The following is a 15,308-nucleotide window of genomic DNA, read 5'->3' as shown; positions in this document are numbered from 1 at the left end:
TGGCTGTTCCACCAGTGTATGAATGTGTGTGAATGATAGTTTCTGTTTGAGCACTTAGGCTCAGTGTATAAATGTGAGTGAATGGTGAATGCAGATGTAGTGTAAAAGCGCTTTGAGTGGTCGAAAAAGAGTAGAAAGGCGCTATACAAATACTCATTGACAAATTTAGAGTCTTGGAAACATTAAGGCAAATCAGAATCAGGACTGGTTTAGAGAAAATCTTGTGTCTTTCTCTAGTAGAAGCCTAGATAGTAGTAGCGGATTGTGATAGTAGTAGTCATAGTCAGAAGATGGATCCAGTAAACATCTTTCCATATTGTTGTTTTTCTGTGGGATCTTAGTCAGGACAAAGGAACGCTTAGACACAGATTTATTGGGAAATGCAGAACAGATCAATTAAACAGAGAATTCCTGCCCATGATCTTACACTATGTTTATACTTTAAACTAGAAGTGAAACAATGCAAATAATTGATTTTACGTTCAGCTGCAGCTCTCCTGTTGTCTCCAGCTGACTTGTAAATGAAAATCAGAACACGGTGGCCGTGAAAATAAAATCTACTTGAAAGGAAAAAATAATAAAAACATCACCACATACCGCCTCAAAAAAATTTCTTCCAAAAGGCAAAATGAAGTGATGAATTAAATCCTTATGAAATTTTCCAAAACCATATTTGTCTAATCCTGAGCGCTATTTGCAAAATATCTGTTAGTAACTAGCGGGAATGTGTTGCTATATATAAAGTATTTCCCATGATGCTTTCTCAACACTGCTGAGCTCCAGTCTTCTCAGTAACAAACTGTTCTGCAGCTTATTGTAAGAGCATCTAAGAGAAGTGATTGATAAGCTGTGAGGCTCTGGTCCTGTGGTCTGTTAGGGAACATCAATAGAGGCAATAACCAATATTCTTGCTCAGTCATTACAGGTTTTCCAGTAATTGTTCTTGGAGAAGCCAGAGTGAGTTTTTCTTCTAAACTGGCAATGTTTAACTAACAGCATTCTTCAAAAGAAAGGGTCAGGTATCAATGGTGCCATGACAGAGTAGGACATGTAACACATGGCTTCCAGAAGGAATATCCATCTGCTCAGTCATTTGTATTCACCAGGACCTGCTATGTGAGCAAATGCCATGTAAAAATAGAAATTCTCAGAATCTCCACTCCTGTCACATCATTTGTTCATAACAATTTATCGCTTGGTGTGTCCGTTACTTACAAAAGTTGCTTAAATAATAAATCAATCAAATGAGCCTCAATAGCAAGCATTGATAACAAATGAGAAAATTTGATTCTGCAGTATTCCCCTGCATAATGCAACATCACCCAAGGATTGTCATACACTAGAAATTAATTGTTATGAAGATTTGTTATCATGGTGTTACTGCCTGGCTCAAGGCTGGCAACAAAAAGGAGGCCTAACACAGATAATAGGAACAAAAGTGGTTTATTTAACTCAAACTAACAAACAACTTAACTAAGTTGATGGCATGGGTAGATATGAGGAACATCAGTCATGTCAGAAGTGTGTGGATGAGAATGAAGTGTAATGCATGTTGGTGGGTGCAGCAAATTAAACAAAGGAACAAAGGCTGGGGTTGAAGCAGCAGGCCAGCAGAGAGAGTGATTTCTAGAAAGGCAGCCCTTTTATGCCCTCTAGGAAGCCCAACCCAGATGGGCAGGTAGACGCACTGGACCCTCCAAGCTCTACCTACAAGCCACACCCAGAATCTGCAAAACAGAAGACATACAGGCAGGCAGACTGGAGAAGTTGTCACCCCCACCCTTAAGATTGGGGTCCTAGGTAGGATCCCCAAAAATCAGCCAGAGCTTCCCAAATAAATATCCAAACAACAATGAAAGATCTTAATCAAAAACACTCTGATACATTAATGTTAACATGTGAATGTCCTTACAACCTGCAGACAGTGCCATGTCTTGAGCCATGAAGCCACCCCCCTCAGCAACCTTGGTACCTAAGAAGCATTTAAGAGGGAAGAGAGCAACAGAACTAAAGAGACACTGCAGGGATGAAAAACACAAGTTATCTTACACAGACACTGCTTGAGACAGGGCATCAGCCACTGTGTTCTCAGCACCCTTTACATGTCATATGTCTAAATGAAATGGCGGAATGAAGGAAAAGACACCATCGCATAAGTCGTTGATTTGGGTTTTGGAGTGAGTGGAGAAAAGTTAGAGGATTGTGATCTGTGTAAACCACTAAAGGACTTACCCTACCACCCACATAAACCTCAAAATGTTGCCATGCCCAGATGAGTGCCAGTGCTTCCTTTTCAATGATAGAATAATTCAACTGATGCGAGTTGAACTTTTTAGAAAAGAAACTCACCGGGCAGTCAACACCATTTTCATTAGCCTGCATGAGTACAGCACCAGCTCCCACCTTTACTAGCATCCACATACAGGGAGAATGGGTGGTCCAACTGTGGGGCTGCTAGAACAGGGGAAGAACATAACAAAGACTTGACAGACTCAAAGGCCTCTTGACAGGAGAGAGAACTATCAAACTTAACGTTTGGGCTAAGAAGAGTAGTGAGTAGAGCTGCAACTGTGGAGAAGTTCTTACAAAACCCACGATAGTAACCCACCACGCCCAAGAAACGGGACAGTTCCTTCTTGGTGGTCGGAACAGGGAACTGGTCAACTGCCAACACCTTCGCTCTTACTGGACACACCTGCCCTTGCCCAACTACTTTGCCCAGATAGGTGGCTGATGCTTTAGCAAACTCACATTTTGCCAGATTAATGGTCAGACAAGCCCAAGCCATACGGTCAAACAAAGCCTGTATACGTTTGAGGTGATCCTCCCAAGAGTCACTGCAAATCACAACATCATCCAGGTACACAGCACAACCCCTCAGTCCTGACACCACATTGTTCATTAGGCGCTGAAAGGTGGCTGGAGCATTTCGTAAACCAAATGGCATAACAGTGTAAGAGTAAAGACCACTTGGTGTTACAAAGGCAGCTATCTCCCTAGCCCTAGGTGAACCTGCCAATAACCTAAATAATGACCTAATAAAATATAATATATAAATAAATATAAAATAAAACCTAATAAAATAATGAACCTGCCAATAACCTTTCAGTAGGTCAAATTTACTGACAGACTTAGCAGAGCCAACCTGATCGACACAATCCTCCATACGTGGTAATGGAAAAGAGTCAGGCTTGGTCACTTTGGTCACTTTTCGAAAGTCAGTACATGGTCTAAATGTACCATCTGTTTTATTTACCAGTAAGCATGGAGAAGACCAACTAGATGCACAAGGTTCTGCTATGTTATTTTCCCCATATATGTGACTTCTGCTTCTAGATTCTCACACTTGTCTGGGGACATACGATAAAAGCATTGCTTGACTGGTTGGGCATCCCCCACATCAATATCATGCTCAATAAGGTGGGTGCGAGATGGAATATCTGCAAACAGACAGGGATAACCTTTAATTAGGTTCACCAACTCTGTACGCTGTGGTTCAGGTAAATGCTTCAACATTACATCCAGTGACCAAAATTTCCACTGTTATCAGTATTATCGGGGGGTAGTGTAAAAATGTGCTGAAATTGTTCCAAAAAAAAGACAAACCATCACAGTTTCCCAAGTCCCATGCATGATTATGCATTGAGCTCAAATTTAATTTACCTAGCATTTGCTTTGAAGAAGTGGGTGGTGGTATGAAGATGACTCATTGCCCCTTTTTGCAGAACTTCAAGGTTCCTTCAGCACTATAAAAAAAAAAAAAAAATACAACCAAACTTCAGAAAGGTTGAGTAATCTCCAGAGCGCTGTCACTGCCCTCTATCATGTTGTCATTGATCCAAAGAAAAGCCTCTGGGAGACTGTTGCTAACTTTGGTTGATGTTGGACAGTATTTACCATGAGTTTTTCAAAGCGCAGGAATTAAACACTGTTTTAATGTTAATCAAAATTTGTAACAGTAATACTAACCGTCAGGAATTCTACACTGGTTTATCATTAAACCGGTAACTGTTTCTTCTAGAGCTGAAACGATTCATCGATTACATTGATTAAATCGATTATTAAAATGCATTGATGCATTGAGGCTTTGTTTAATCCATATAACTATATAGTACACTGTTTTGCACGGACATTTATTACTGTCGCACATCACATTTACCTGTGGGAACACATTGATTATGAAGGCGCTGTTTGCAAAGTGGAGGAAGAGAGAGACTAGCGAGGGACAAAGAAGAAAGTGTCCAAAGTATGGGATTATTTTAAGCTAAAAGAAAACGACAACTCTGTAATGTTACAGTCTGTCTACTGTAAAACAAAACTTATGTGGCCTACCCTACCGCAACAGCACGACGGCATGTGATCAGAAAGCACCTGATGTTCTGCCAGCGGACCACAGACAAGGTAACAGTAACAGCAACTTTAGCATTTAACTGAAATCATGATTGATTGTTGAGTTGAAGGCTAGCCAAAGTAAGCCGCAGTCCTCAGCTGATAATGTTCACACATGCGTTTGTTGTTCTCCTGGTTGGGCCGTGAGTTTGGGTCATAACGTCACAGTCATGAGTTAACTGGGAGCTGCACCTTAGTATATCTTGTATAGCACACGGGTGATGTTTGTGTTGGTAAAGCAGTTGTCTGGTTGTTGATGTTGTTGGTCTGATGTTTGCTGTATGACACACTATAAATTCTCGAAAGGACTAATAAATATCTATCATCTATCAACGTAGACAGCTGATCCCATTACCGGGGTTGGGGGCCACGCCACTGCCAAGCAAAAGTACTTCTTAAACAATGCATCGATGAATCAATTAAATAATCTATAGAAGTTTTGAGTACTAAAATCATCGTTAGCTGCAGCCCTAGTTTCATCCATACTGAACACTTTATAGATTAAAATATAAATCTTGATTAACAGTGGCCATTTTGGCCACAAGTGGCAATAACGAGATAATGGGAAATGCTTACAGTTAGTTTAAACAATGCGCATTCAGTCTGTGAGCAACTTTGTTTATTATGACTAAAGAAAGAAGCTTAAATTTCTCTTCTGTGCACTGTGTAGTCTCAAGCTGCCACGGATGTGTTTTGGGGGAGCTTAGGGTAGAAACGCCAGTACATTATTATTAAAAGCCCATGAACATAATAACAAAAAATGATGATGAATATTAATTTCTTAAATTGACAGAACTGAGCTCCAAGCAGTTTGTGATTTCTTTTTTTTTTTTTTTTGTATTTTCAGGGGACTAAATAGATTAAATAAATTTTGTACTTTCCAGGATATCTGATTGGCTGTTGACAGTCAATTACTCGAAAAGGTTCAATCATGTCCAGCATTGTTTCGCTGATAGACTTTAAACTGTTCACACATCAGCAGAACTTTAATGGTTGTTCAGCTTCACAGGAATTACGCGATTTTTGGGAAGTTGTTTACGTTGTATGTTTGCAGTATGAATGTGGGGTATGAGAGAGGGAAAGACAATTGCTAAAGCCAAGTGCATAGAGATGGGAGCCATGACATCAGGTGAGAGGAGAATCATTTTTATGTCCAGTACATTCAGCATCAAATTTGTGTTGTGGCCTGTAAATATAACCCAGAGATGGGGACTCCAGTTTGAGACTCGGACTGGAGTCCAACTTAAGTCGCACACACAGTGACTTTAGACTCGACTTGAGACTCGTTCTCAGAAGACTTCAGACTCAACTCGGACTCGAGGTGCGGGATTCGTGAACAATGTTTATTTTTAGAAAAAAACGTCTGATGAGCTTGCTGTTATTCCCCTCCCTCCATTACCCATATCCTGCCTACGTTACACATAGTATCAGCTGAGCTGCACGCGGCCGCACGTGAGAGAGAACAACAAACACCGGTGTCAGCTGCTGTGCAAATCATCTTAAACTTTGGCTTTAAAACTTCATACAGCAAGGCCCAAACAAAGAAGCTCTGAACGCAAAATAGGTTAGTAACCTGAGGTTAGTAAACATGTTTATCTCAGCATTGGTCATATAACGTCAGCTTTCTTCTTGCTTTAGCTGCGACCTACGAGAGGTCAACTCCGACTGTCGTTCGTTATGAAGAGATGAATGAAAAACTTGTGGTAGCCTAGTCGATTAACGTAATCATTTGCGTCCCGCTGGCTGCCATCGCGTGAAGGTTACATGTTTAAGTAAAAAACAAGATGTAAGTAAAAAACAGGTTACAGTTACAGAATTCCTTATAGCTGTGCAGTTTTATAAGCAGCCTGTATTGAACGCAGTAGGTGATGCAACATTCATTATAACTACGAGTGACTTGAAACTCGACTTGGACTCTTGCTCAGAGACTTGAGACTTGACTTGGACTCTTGCTCAGAGACTTGGACTCTTGTGAGCATATCTTATATAACTTGACCGTAACTTGGAAAAATGTTGAAGTTTTAAAATTATAACCACATTGTCAGCAGTATCCTAAGTAAAAATCATCAACCAAGGTTGCATTTGTTTTGGAAACTGAACCACAGTACCGCTCCCTGATGTATTTAGTTTTACACAAAGAATAGCCTCCAGCATGTAATCAATACGTATACTGTGTGACACAATTGTCTAACTCTCAGTTCAAGCTCACACAATTAGATTGATTACTGTCAACAGGCTTCTTTTTCCACAAAATAATCACTATTTGTTTTGTTTAACTTTGTGGTGTAGGAAAAGGTATTAAACCGTGAAATATAAAACATTTATACACTAAAGCAAACTGTTTGGTGTTGGATTCTATGCTTTTCCAGCATAGAATTGTAGTTTATTGATAGCAACATGCTGCTTGGCAATGAAACATTTACAAAGATCCACATTTGGGAGTTGACCAGAACAACTGAAGTCTTGTGTTAACTGACAATGAGCAGTTGAAGTTTGCACCTCAACGGAAAGCCCTTAAACTCTGAGGTTGTTGAGGATCAACCCATTCAGATTTTACCTGGTTGTCAGGCTGTGTGAACTGCAAACTCTCTAAATACAAGCTTCACTTCATAACCTACAAGACCAATATATACATCAAAGACAAAGTGCTGTTCTGAAACTCTAAAGGCAGTGAAAAACTGCTTTTCAATTAAAGGACTGATTAAAGGAGCTGCCAAATTAACTCAAAGATCAATCTTATTTTTTTCAAGTGGAACAAAATCAGTTAATAGGGAGGTGTGGGCAGATTATAATGCAGCAGATAAAATACATACCACAAATAGTAGCCAGTAGGTTTTCTTCCTGAAGGAAATTTTAAATTTCTATTAATTATCAAAAATGTTCTAAATAAAAGACCACATACTGTCTTCTGTATCAAAAAAGAAGAAAAAGTCTTTCATAATGAACTGATAGCAGGCACAATATATGTTCTAGTTTGCATTGAATTTTGGAAGCACTGATATAAACCTGTTGTCACCAACTCCTCACTACTCCCCATCCGCCGAACAACTAGCACTACCTTTGCTGTCCCCGACTTGTCAGACACTGGTTCTGTAGCGTAGAGTTGTGACGAACTGTCATGTGCGTGACTAAACCGGTTCAGCAGCTCGCTGTTGGTTGAAGAAATCACTCAGCCATTACAGCCCCTCAGTGTCTGTGAAAACAGCTTCAGGCAGGGAGGTTTGGACCAAGAGATGGAGAGAGACTGTTTTCTCTGCAGTGGGAAGCATGGTTCATGCTTCTCCCTAACCCCTTGCAAACAGCATGCCAACACAAGTCTCAAACAGCACCTTCTCCATCCACTTGTAAATTCACCAGCTTGGCAGCACAGGAAGGGAATGTAAATTAGGTGTGACTAACAGCAAGATGGGAATCCATCTCCCCCTCCCCTCTTGCTGTTCTCCCCTGGCTACCGGGGTTTTTGTACACATCCACTTTCTCGCAGTGCTCAAGGCTGTCGGCTTGGTTTCACATGCAGAATGACTTCAGCTGGAGGTGTGCTAAGATGAGGCCAGATAAGGAAAAGAAGATAAAAGGGCAGTGTTGCTGAGCTGAAACTAGAATGAAGGCTTTTTTAAAAACCTATTAGATTTATCATGAACTGGGAGCCCTTTCACTTCATCTTCAGAACCACTGGACCAGTTGTGCTTACTGAAATATGGGAAATACAACTGCCAAGTATGATTTCTCAGAAACATTTTAGCTGTATTGACTGCAGCAAGCTTTGTTAACATAGGTATTCTAAATTATGTTAACGGTTAAGGCCTGCAATAATTTTGTTATTAATAAATTAAACATCTGTTTTAAGGTCAAATGTTGGGCCCTACCCAATCCCATGATGGAGCTGGTTTACACAAATGCACAACATGACTTTAATCACAAATGATGAATTTTAGAAAACATACGTGTACATCAAAACATATTTATATATAGCTGACCTTTCATTTGCCGCTTGTTATAGTTGGAATAAATTATGCCAGAGAAATACGGCAAAGAGTCAAACGAGTACCAACCAACCCTAGTTTCCCCTAGACAGGGACACAGAGACAAGGTCAGGCTATATAATGACATCATACCAAATGCAAAATTCATGTTTGTTTGTTTGTTTTTGTTATTAATCTGAATGGCATAGCGGTAGACTCCTTGTTTAAAGATGAAACTATACATTTGTGACTACTTTTCATGAATGTTTTCTTTGTGAATAATTGGGCTTAGGGCTGAGTGCCTTTAGAGTAACACCAGGTTTATCTATCACACCCCCAAAATAAGCGTGTGAACTGAAGATTCATCAGTTCATAAGAGCTTTCCTATAAAATTCAGATGTGTAAAATGCACTGTTGCAAAATGTGTCGTCCCATCTATTTCTTGACACCATGCTCCTTAGTTTCAGATTGTTAAAGCTTTTTCACCCTGAACTTCTTTTTACTCTCCTGGCAGTATACTTGTGATAGTCTCTGAATTGGTTATTGTGGGAACCCAGTGGGAATCGATGTAACAGATACTGTTGAAGGTGTTACATTCAATCACAGAGCTTGTGGTGCTCCACTTTTAACTTTCCTTTTCTGTGTCATCATTTGTAGGCATGAAGTAATTTCCTTATGTCAAAGTGTGTCATCAGACAGTGTATCAACATGTGGTTAAAGTGTATATGCATAGCTGTTCTAGGTTTATTATCCAGGTGCATTGGGACCAGTGTGTAATAAAAAGATGGAATACAAAATTCAGCCTTTTTATTCTTCAGTGCGTAGGCAGCTACTCTCACAGAAAGAGAAACAGCAACCAGCCAATTATTCTTGTGATTATTATTGCAAGGATGAGGATGGGCCTGCATGTTATTGATGTCAGGGAGGATGTCAATGGACCTCTATTTCAGTCTAATAAATACTCTTTGCACTACTGCCCCTGGATTTTCAAGGGATTATGTGAGTGCGTTTTCCATCAGTGATGAGCTGTATTCTCCCATTACGTGTAATGGGAATAGCACGCATGCAGTCATATCTGTGAATACGTAAGGAGAGTATCCAAGTGTAGTGTCTGTGTGGCTGAGTGTGTGTTCAGGAGTGTGTTTTACGGTATTGATGATGGAGAGCTAGCCCTCTGCAGACAACCTGTGCTTATTTTATGGCCTCCTCCCCAGCTGCAGCATGTGGGCAATAAACCTTTCTCCAGCAATCTCCAAACAGTGCAGCAATCAATGGGAAATTATCTCAGCCAATCGATGGGCCAGCCTTTCTATTTCTCCTCTCTCTGCCTCTCTCGCTGTCCTCCTATCTGTATCCCTTTCTCCCAGCACCCCTCCCTCTCTCCCTCCCTCTCCTCATCCCTTCTGTCTCATTTTTGCTGTCTCTCTGTTTTTTCCACCCACTCCTTCACTCACCCCCCTCCCCCACTTTTACTTGCATTCCCTCCAGCTCTCTCAGCTCCGCAGCACCTTTTCTGAAATGCGACAGCTCAGCAGCTCCCCAGCCATTAGCAAAAGTCGCCTTCACCCATGGAATATGTAACATTGCTGGATTGACTCTCCTGGTGAATATAATGAGTCTGACTTGTTCATACAACCAAAGAATGCTCCCTATGACAGTGCCCGCTTACTGTACTCCACTGTTGTTGTTGTTGTTGCTGCTGCTGCTGTTGTCCTTGGTCCTTCGTGGACAGTTGAACAGTACCTCATTATCTCCATGTTTCACTTAAAGCAACATTATGTAGTAATGTTATCTTAAAATAACCGCTTCAAAATCATTTTGATGGTACAGTGACTTGTAATAGGGTGAATGGCGTCTCTGTCATTGTCACTCTGTCCTGTTGCATTAGAATCCCGTGCAGGAAACCTTTTGTGACAACTGTGTAATGGTTTAGGACACCACATTACACACCAACAAGACTCTTCTGTAAGCTAACCATAAGAAGAAGCTAGCTTGGTATTCTCAGTATGGATATCGTGGCAAAGGCTTCGAAGAGACAGAAGATGTTGTCAGAGGAAGAGAAAAAGAGAGAATGATCGAGCAAGAGACCGGACAAGAGTAAATATCAGACTGACTTTTCCTCGATGTGAGCTAAAAGAGCTGATGGGCTGCAAGACAGATGCCAAGCTGGCATTGTTTTTGTGTTCACAGTTGGATTAGTAAGTAATATTAGTATGTCTTGTGTTGTCGCACTTGTTTGATGTTTGGCTGTACAAGAAAAATTGTGGACTTGTTAGCTGTACCCGTGTACAGCTGTCCTTATTTACAATAGCAGTGAATTAACATTACACTATGAAATGGTACGGGTGCCAACTCACAAAAATTTTGCTTTAAATGTGTATTTTATTACTTTTAGGAAATTGCCTAAAGGTCACTTCTCAGTTCAACAGTTGCATAAGAAAACTACTATGTAATTTCCAACATTCAGTCCTTTAAAGGTTCAGTGTGTAAGATTTAGTGGCATCTAGGGGTGAGGGTTGTGAATTGCAACCATCTTTCCAATCTACCACTGCCCCCTACCCTTTCAAAGAGTGTAGGACAGCTACGGTGGCTGACACAGGACAGAAGGTGTCTCTTCTGAGACAGCAGAGAGTAGCCAGTCAAGAAATGAGGTTTCTTTAGGTAGATATATTAAGTAATTATATTTACTTAATTATTCAGTAAGACCATATATTATTGTGACTTGGTCACTGACAGATAACATGGAAAATGTAAGTCAACAGTGTGTAACATTGTCACTGTTTCTGCACCACATTATAAACCACACATTAGATTCTACATTTACATTTATTCATTTAGCTGACGCTTTTATCCAAAGTGATTTACAATTGCTATATATGTAAGAGGTCGCACACCTCTGGAGCAACTAGGGGTTAAGTGTCTTGCTCAGGGACACATGCTACAGTGGACTTGAACCCGGGTCTCTCACACCAAAGGCATGTGTCTTATCCACTGTACCATCACCACATATACATAAGGTTTATACAAACATTGACAAGGGAAACACATTAATTCTCTCTGTGATTATGTATCCTCGCCAAAACTGCTGGCTATCAATAATATCTGGCCCGCTGCCAGATTATGGTGCTTTGATAGCGGCAAAGAATATAAATAAATAATAAATACTTTGACAACAACAGTTACTCACATAATCACTTCCTCTTTAGTGGTTTTGCCTACAAAATAAAAGTGTGAGAAGTTTGTTTACTGTAATGCTATATTTGGAGTTGAACTGAGCTTTTACTTTGAGATTCTGAATGACATTAAAAGAGTCTGTAGCCTGCTTGATACAACTTTGAAAGAGCCGTTAGAGAACGTGATTCCCCTAAATGTCCTCTGCCTGGAGATACTGGGAAAATTGTCCGTAGGTTTATGGATGTGGATCAAACACAGAAAAAAAAACATTGCAGCACATGCCGTGATCTGAGAAACATTTACTGGAGAATCCATTTGTTGAAGAGAGAAAAAAAAAAAATCATTCCGAGGTGGGATCGAACACTCAACCCTTGCAAGTCCTGCACTTTACATACTGAGCTAACCAAACAACATGTCAATAAAAGTCAATATAATGGCTTTTATTCTCATCCACCATCTAATGATTGAAAACTTGTGTCTGCACTGAAGTAGAACAAGAAGAACGTAGAGACGAAAAGCACTCTGTAGCGCTGTTTGTCCGTTTTCAGCTACTGTAGAAACATGACAATGCAACATGGCGACATCCATGGAAGGGGGTGTCCGCGGTTATGTAGATATTAATGGCTCATTCCATTCATAAGGTAATAAAAACATAATGGTTTATTATGTAAGGTTTTTACACACCACTGAAAACATAGTTATGGATCTTAGATTGCATTTCTGTCAATAGATCCTCAGAAATATTACACACTTGAACCTTTAAAGGGAGAGTAAATGATTCTGAAAAAATTATTATTGAGGTTGATATTTGAACTCAACTGCCAAACAAATATACCCCTCCCTTCAGTGCTTCCTCCGCCCTTGTTGGTTTGGTTTTCTGGCCATAACTCTTATGGTTCACTCTCGCCGCTTACGTTTGTAAGCCACCTGCCAACTGGCTGGTGAACATAGTGGAGCATGGCTAAAGAGCCAGATATTTTTCTGTGGAGTTGAAGACAAAAACAGAGTGAATAGCGAACTTACATTTGGCAGGTGGCACTGACTTTGAATATGCTAATGTTGCCCCTTGTCTGCTGGAAGTGTGAATAGGTAACTGTTTAACCACTTTACAACGGCAGCATTGTGTTTACAGCTTTGTGTAGTATTGTGGTTTAAATGTATTTTCTCCTGTTCATTTTTGCAAACCAAACATGTCTGATCTTTCACTTCAATAGGGTTAATACTCCTGGCAAAATGTATTTTTAGAAGTATTTTTATTTCGGCATCCTTGGCTGTCCTTAAAGTTGAAGAGGTTTTATTATGCTATGATGCATATGGAGCTAACACAGTATAACTGCTAAATGCTCATTCAGTGAGTGCTTGACTTATATAATCAGTTTCTCTTCATATATGCTGATACACAGCATTACACAGAAATGTCATTGTGTCATGACAAGGAAAACTGCCAGAGCCAATTTTCCACAATACTGACTCCAACGCACACTCACACAACACCCAAATGGAAGCAAGAAGGGGCTGAACAAGTTAGAGGAGTTGAAGCAATAGTGCATTTCTCAGAAAATAAAGTCTGCTTATGCTGGCACAACACCACTTTGACTCCAGTCCTTCGGAGTTCAGCTGCCATCATGTATTTTATGATGTAGTTATTGGGGCCTTAACATGTAATATTTATTTCCCCCTAAAATGTATGCAAGATTGGAACTACTCTTGTCTGGTGAATGTGTCAAAAAAAGCTTTTTTAACCTATGATGCATTTCTGTTATTCTGTCCTGTTGGTGGATTTATCATTAAACTAATCTTGAATAAATGTTTGGCTACATTCACCCAAAAATTCCAGAGGTGTTTCCACACCTAAACAGCACTTGCTCCTGGCAGAACAGGCAGACACTGACAGCCATTCAGACAGGCTTGGAAATGGTGAGCAAACAGCACTTCTCCTAAACACCTTGTTAATGCTGCTACTACCCACGGAGTTCAGCCATAACGTGACAACATGAAAAGAAAGCACAAGTGACAACCACCACCCCTGCCTGTCACACTTATATCATTTTTTCCCTTGCCTCAGCCATGGAGAAAACAGCCAGCTAATGTGGTGGCTTGACAAGCAGGAGACTTGTGTTAGGCAGCGAGACAGAGAGTTATTATTTGCCTTGCAGTTAAGGACGGGTTCAACACAGGTTATCAAAACCCAGCCCAGGTTGCTCTGCACAGAAAAAGACAAAGCAGCAGAACATAGTTTGGGAGAGTGAGCTGTAATGAAGGGATTTGAAATGTGAGTGATATTGGGAATACTGTATTGAGAGAGAAAGGTGTCAGTTACAGTAGATGAGAAGGTCAGCTCCGGTCAGTAGCTGCAGGGGTTTTGTTTATTCACCATAGCTACAAGCATTTATATAAATAGCCACTTGATAAATCCCTCTTTGAGATTCTCAGCTGTTTTCAACATTCTCATCTCAGGTTCACATGAATTAGTGAGCAATAAATTATAACCTTAGAAATTCTCGCAACAATGGAGGCTACTGTTTAATGGACATGAAATGGCAGTCTGCTGATCAGCAAGTTTGTGCAGGTGCTGTTAGCTGGCTCTGCTATATAATCAAAACAAATATATTAATGAAGGAACCCTTGACTGTTACATTCTTGGCAGACTAAGAAACATGCACAGACATTAACATTCCTTGAATAAATCAAAGGGGAGTGGATTGAGAAACGATTGTTTAGTGTAATGTTAATTAGTTACTACTGACGGCACATTTCCTGCTTTCTGTTGGTTTTGATTGTTCTGCTTACACCAAGTAAAATCCCATCAGACTGTTGCTGCTGGTGGTTTCAAATTAAGACAGCTGATAAAGGTGTTCCACAAGGATCAGTATTAGGCCGCCTACTATTTACTGTGTACATAAATAATTTTTACTTTCCAGCTGAAAATCATTGCAGTGTCTATTTTTATGCTCATGATAACTTGTATGCCATCGGCTCTTCCACTATCTGATCCCACACCTATTTATCTGAGGGATTAGTGTATGTATGAATGCAATGACAGTTGTATGTAATTGGTGCATTAACTTGTACCTCAGTATTATTCAGTGTTAGTGTTTTAACTACAGCATATAAAGACATCATTTGTATGGGTGGCCTCTGTTACTATTATATTATACCGAATGTACATCTTTATTGTTTGATGGACACCTTATTTTGCTGCCAACAAAGGCTGTGGCTAACCGCACTTTGGCGTGGAATTACAGGCTTCATCATCTCTTTGTCACTCTCTCTCTCTCTCCACTGTCTATCCACGGCCACCTCTAATCAGCGGGCCTTGAGCTCTCAGAAAGGTCACTCTGTCCCTTTGATGGTGTTTTGATTCATCCCTTCCTCTTTTCTCCCCTCCCACCCTTCCCTTTCACCTCCTTTCTCTCACAGGGAAGCTGGAGAGTCACTACCACCAGGGTGCCAAGAAGGGGCTCGTCCCATTAGCTGCAGAGTGACGTCAAGAGGAGAAACTGAAGAGGAAAAACAATCTGATCTCACGGGAACATGGAAAATTGTGTTTCCAAAAGAATGGCTACATACTCCACTGGTTTGTCCCTACATTAGATTAGTTGTCCATGATGACATATCATTTCCAGCTGAATATTGTATGCAGTACATGATGTATAATCATTCTGACAAATTTATACATTGTGCTTTGTCTCCATTCGATTGTTTGCAGAAATAAAAAGACCCTCAGGTTTCATTTTGTGCTTCTCTTATTCCGATTTAGATGTGTTTCGACAAAATGAAAAA

At 40.3% G+C, this 15,308-nt stretch overlaps 2 protein-coding genes across 14 annotated transcripts in view; both read left to right on the top strand.

Annotated features, from left to right (window-relative positions):
- The window catches only part of trip4 (thyroid hormone receptor interactor 4), a 76,631-nt gene extending 61,373 nt beyond the window's left edge, over positions 1–15,258 (top strand). For all 3 annotated transcript variants that reach the window (XM_046033349.1, XM_046033347.1, XM_046033350.1), the window contains exon 13: positions 14,946–15,258. In XM_046033349.1, the coding sequence (XP_045889305.1) occupies positions 14,946–15,010 (65 nt within the window). In that variant the 3' untranslated portion in view covers positions 15,011–15,258. The remainder of the gene's footprint in view (positions 1–14,945) is intronic.
- Positions 1–15,308, top strand: part of neo1a (neogenin 1a) — a 629,602-nt gene that overhangs the window by 148,920 nt on the left and 465,374 nt on the right. The gene's annotated exons all lie outside the window — the stretch shown is intronic.

This window comes from Micropterus dolomieu, linkage group LG20 (assembly GCF_021292245.1).
Source record: "Micropterus dolomieu isolate WLL.071019.BEF.003 ecotype Adirondacks linkage group LG20, ASM2129224v1, whole genome shotgun sequence".
In the NCBI taxonomy this organism is placed as follows: Eukaryota; Metazoa; Chordata; class Actinopteri; order Centrarchiformes; family Centrarchidae; genus Micropterus; species Micropterus dolomieu.
Note: the sequence above shows the minus strand (reverse complement) of the source record. Positions and strands in the feature narration are given on the sequence as shown.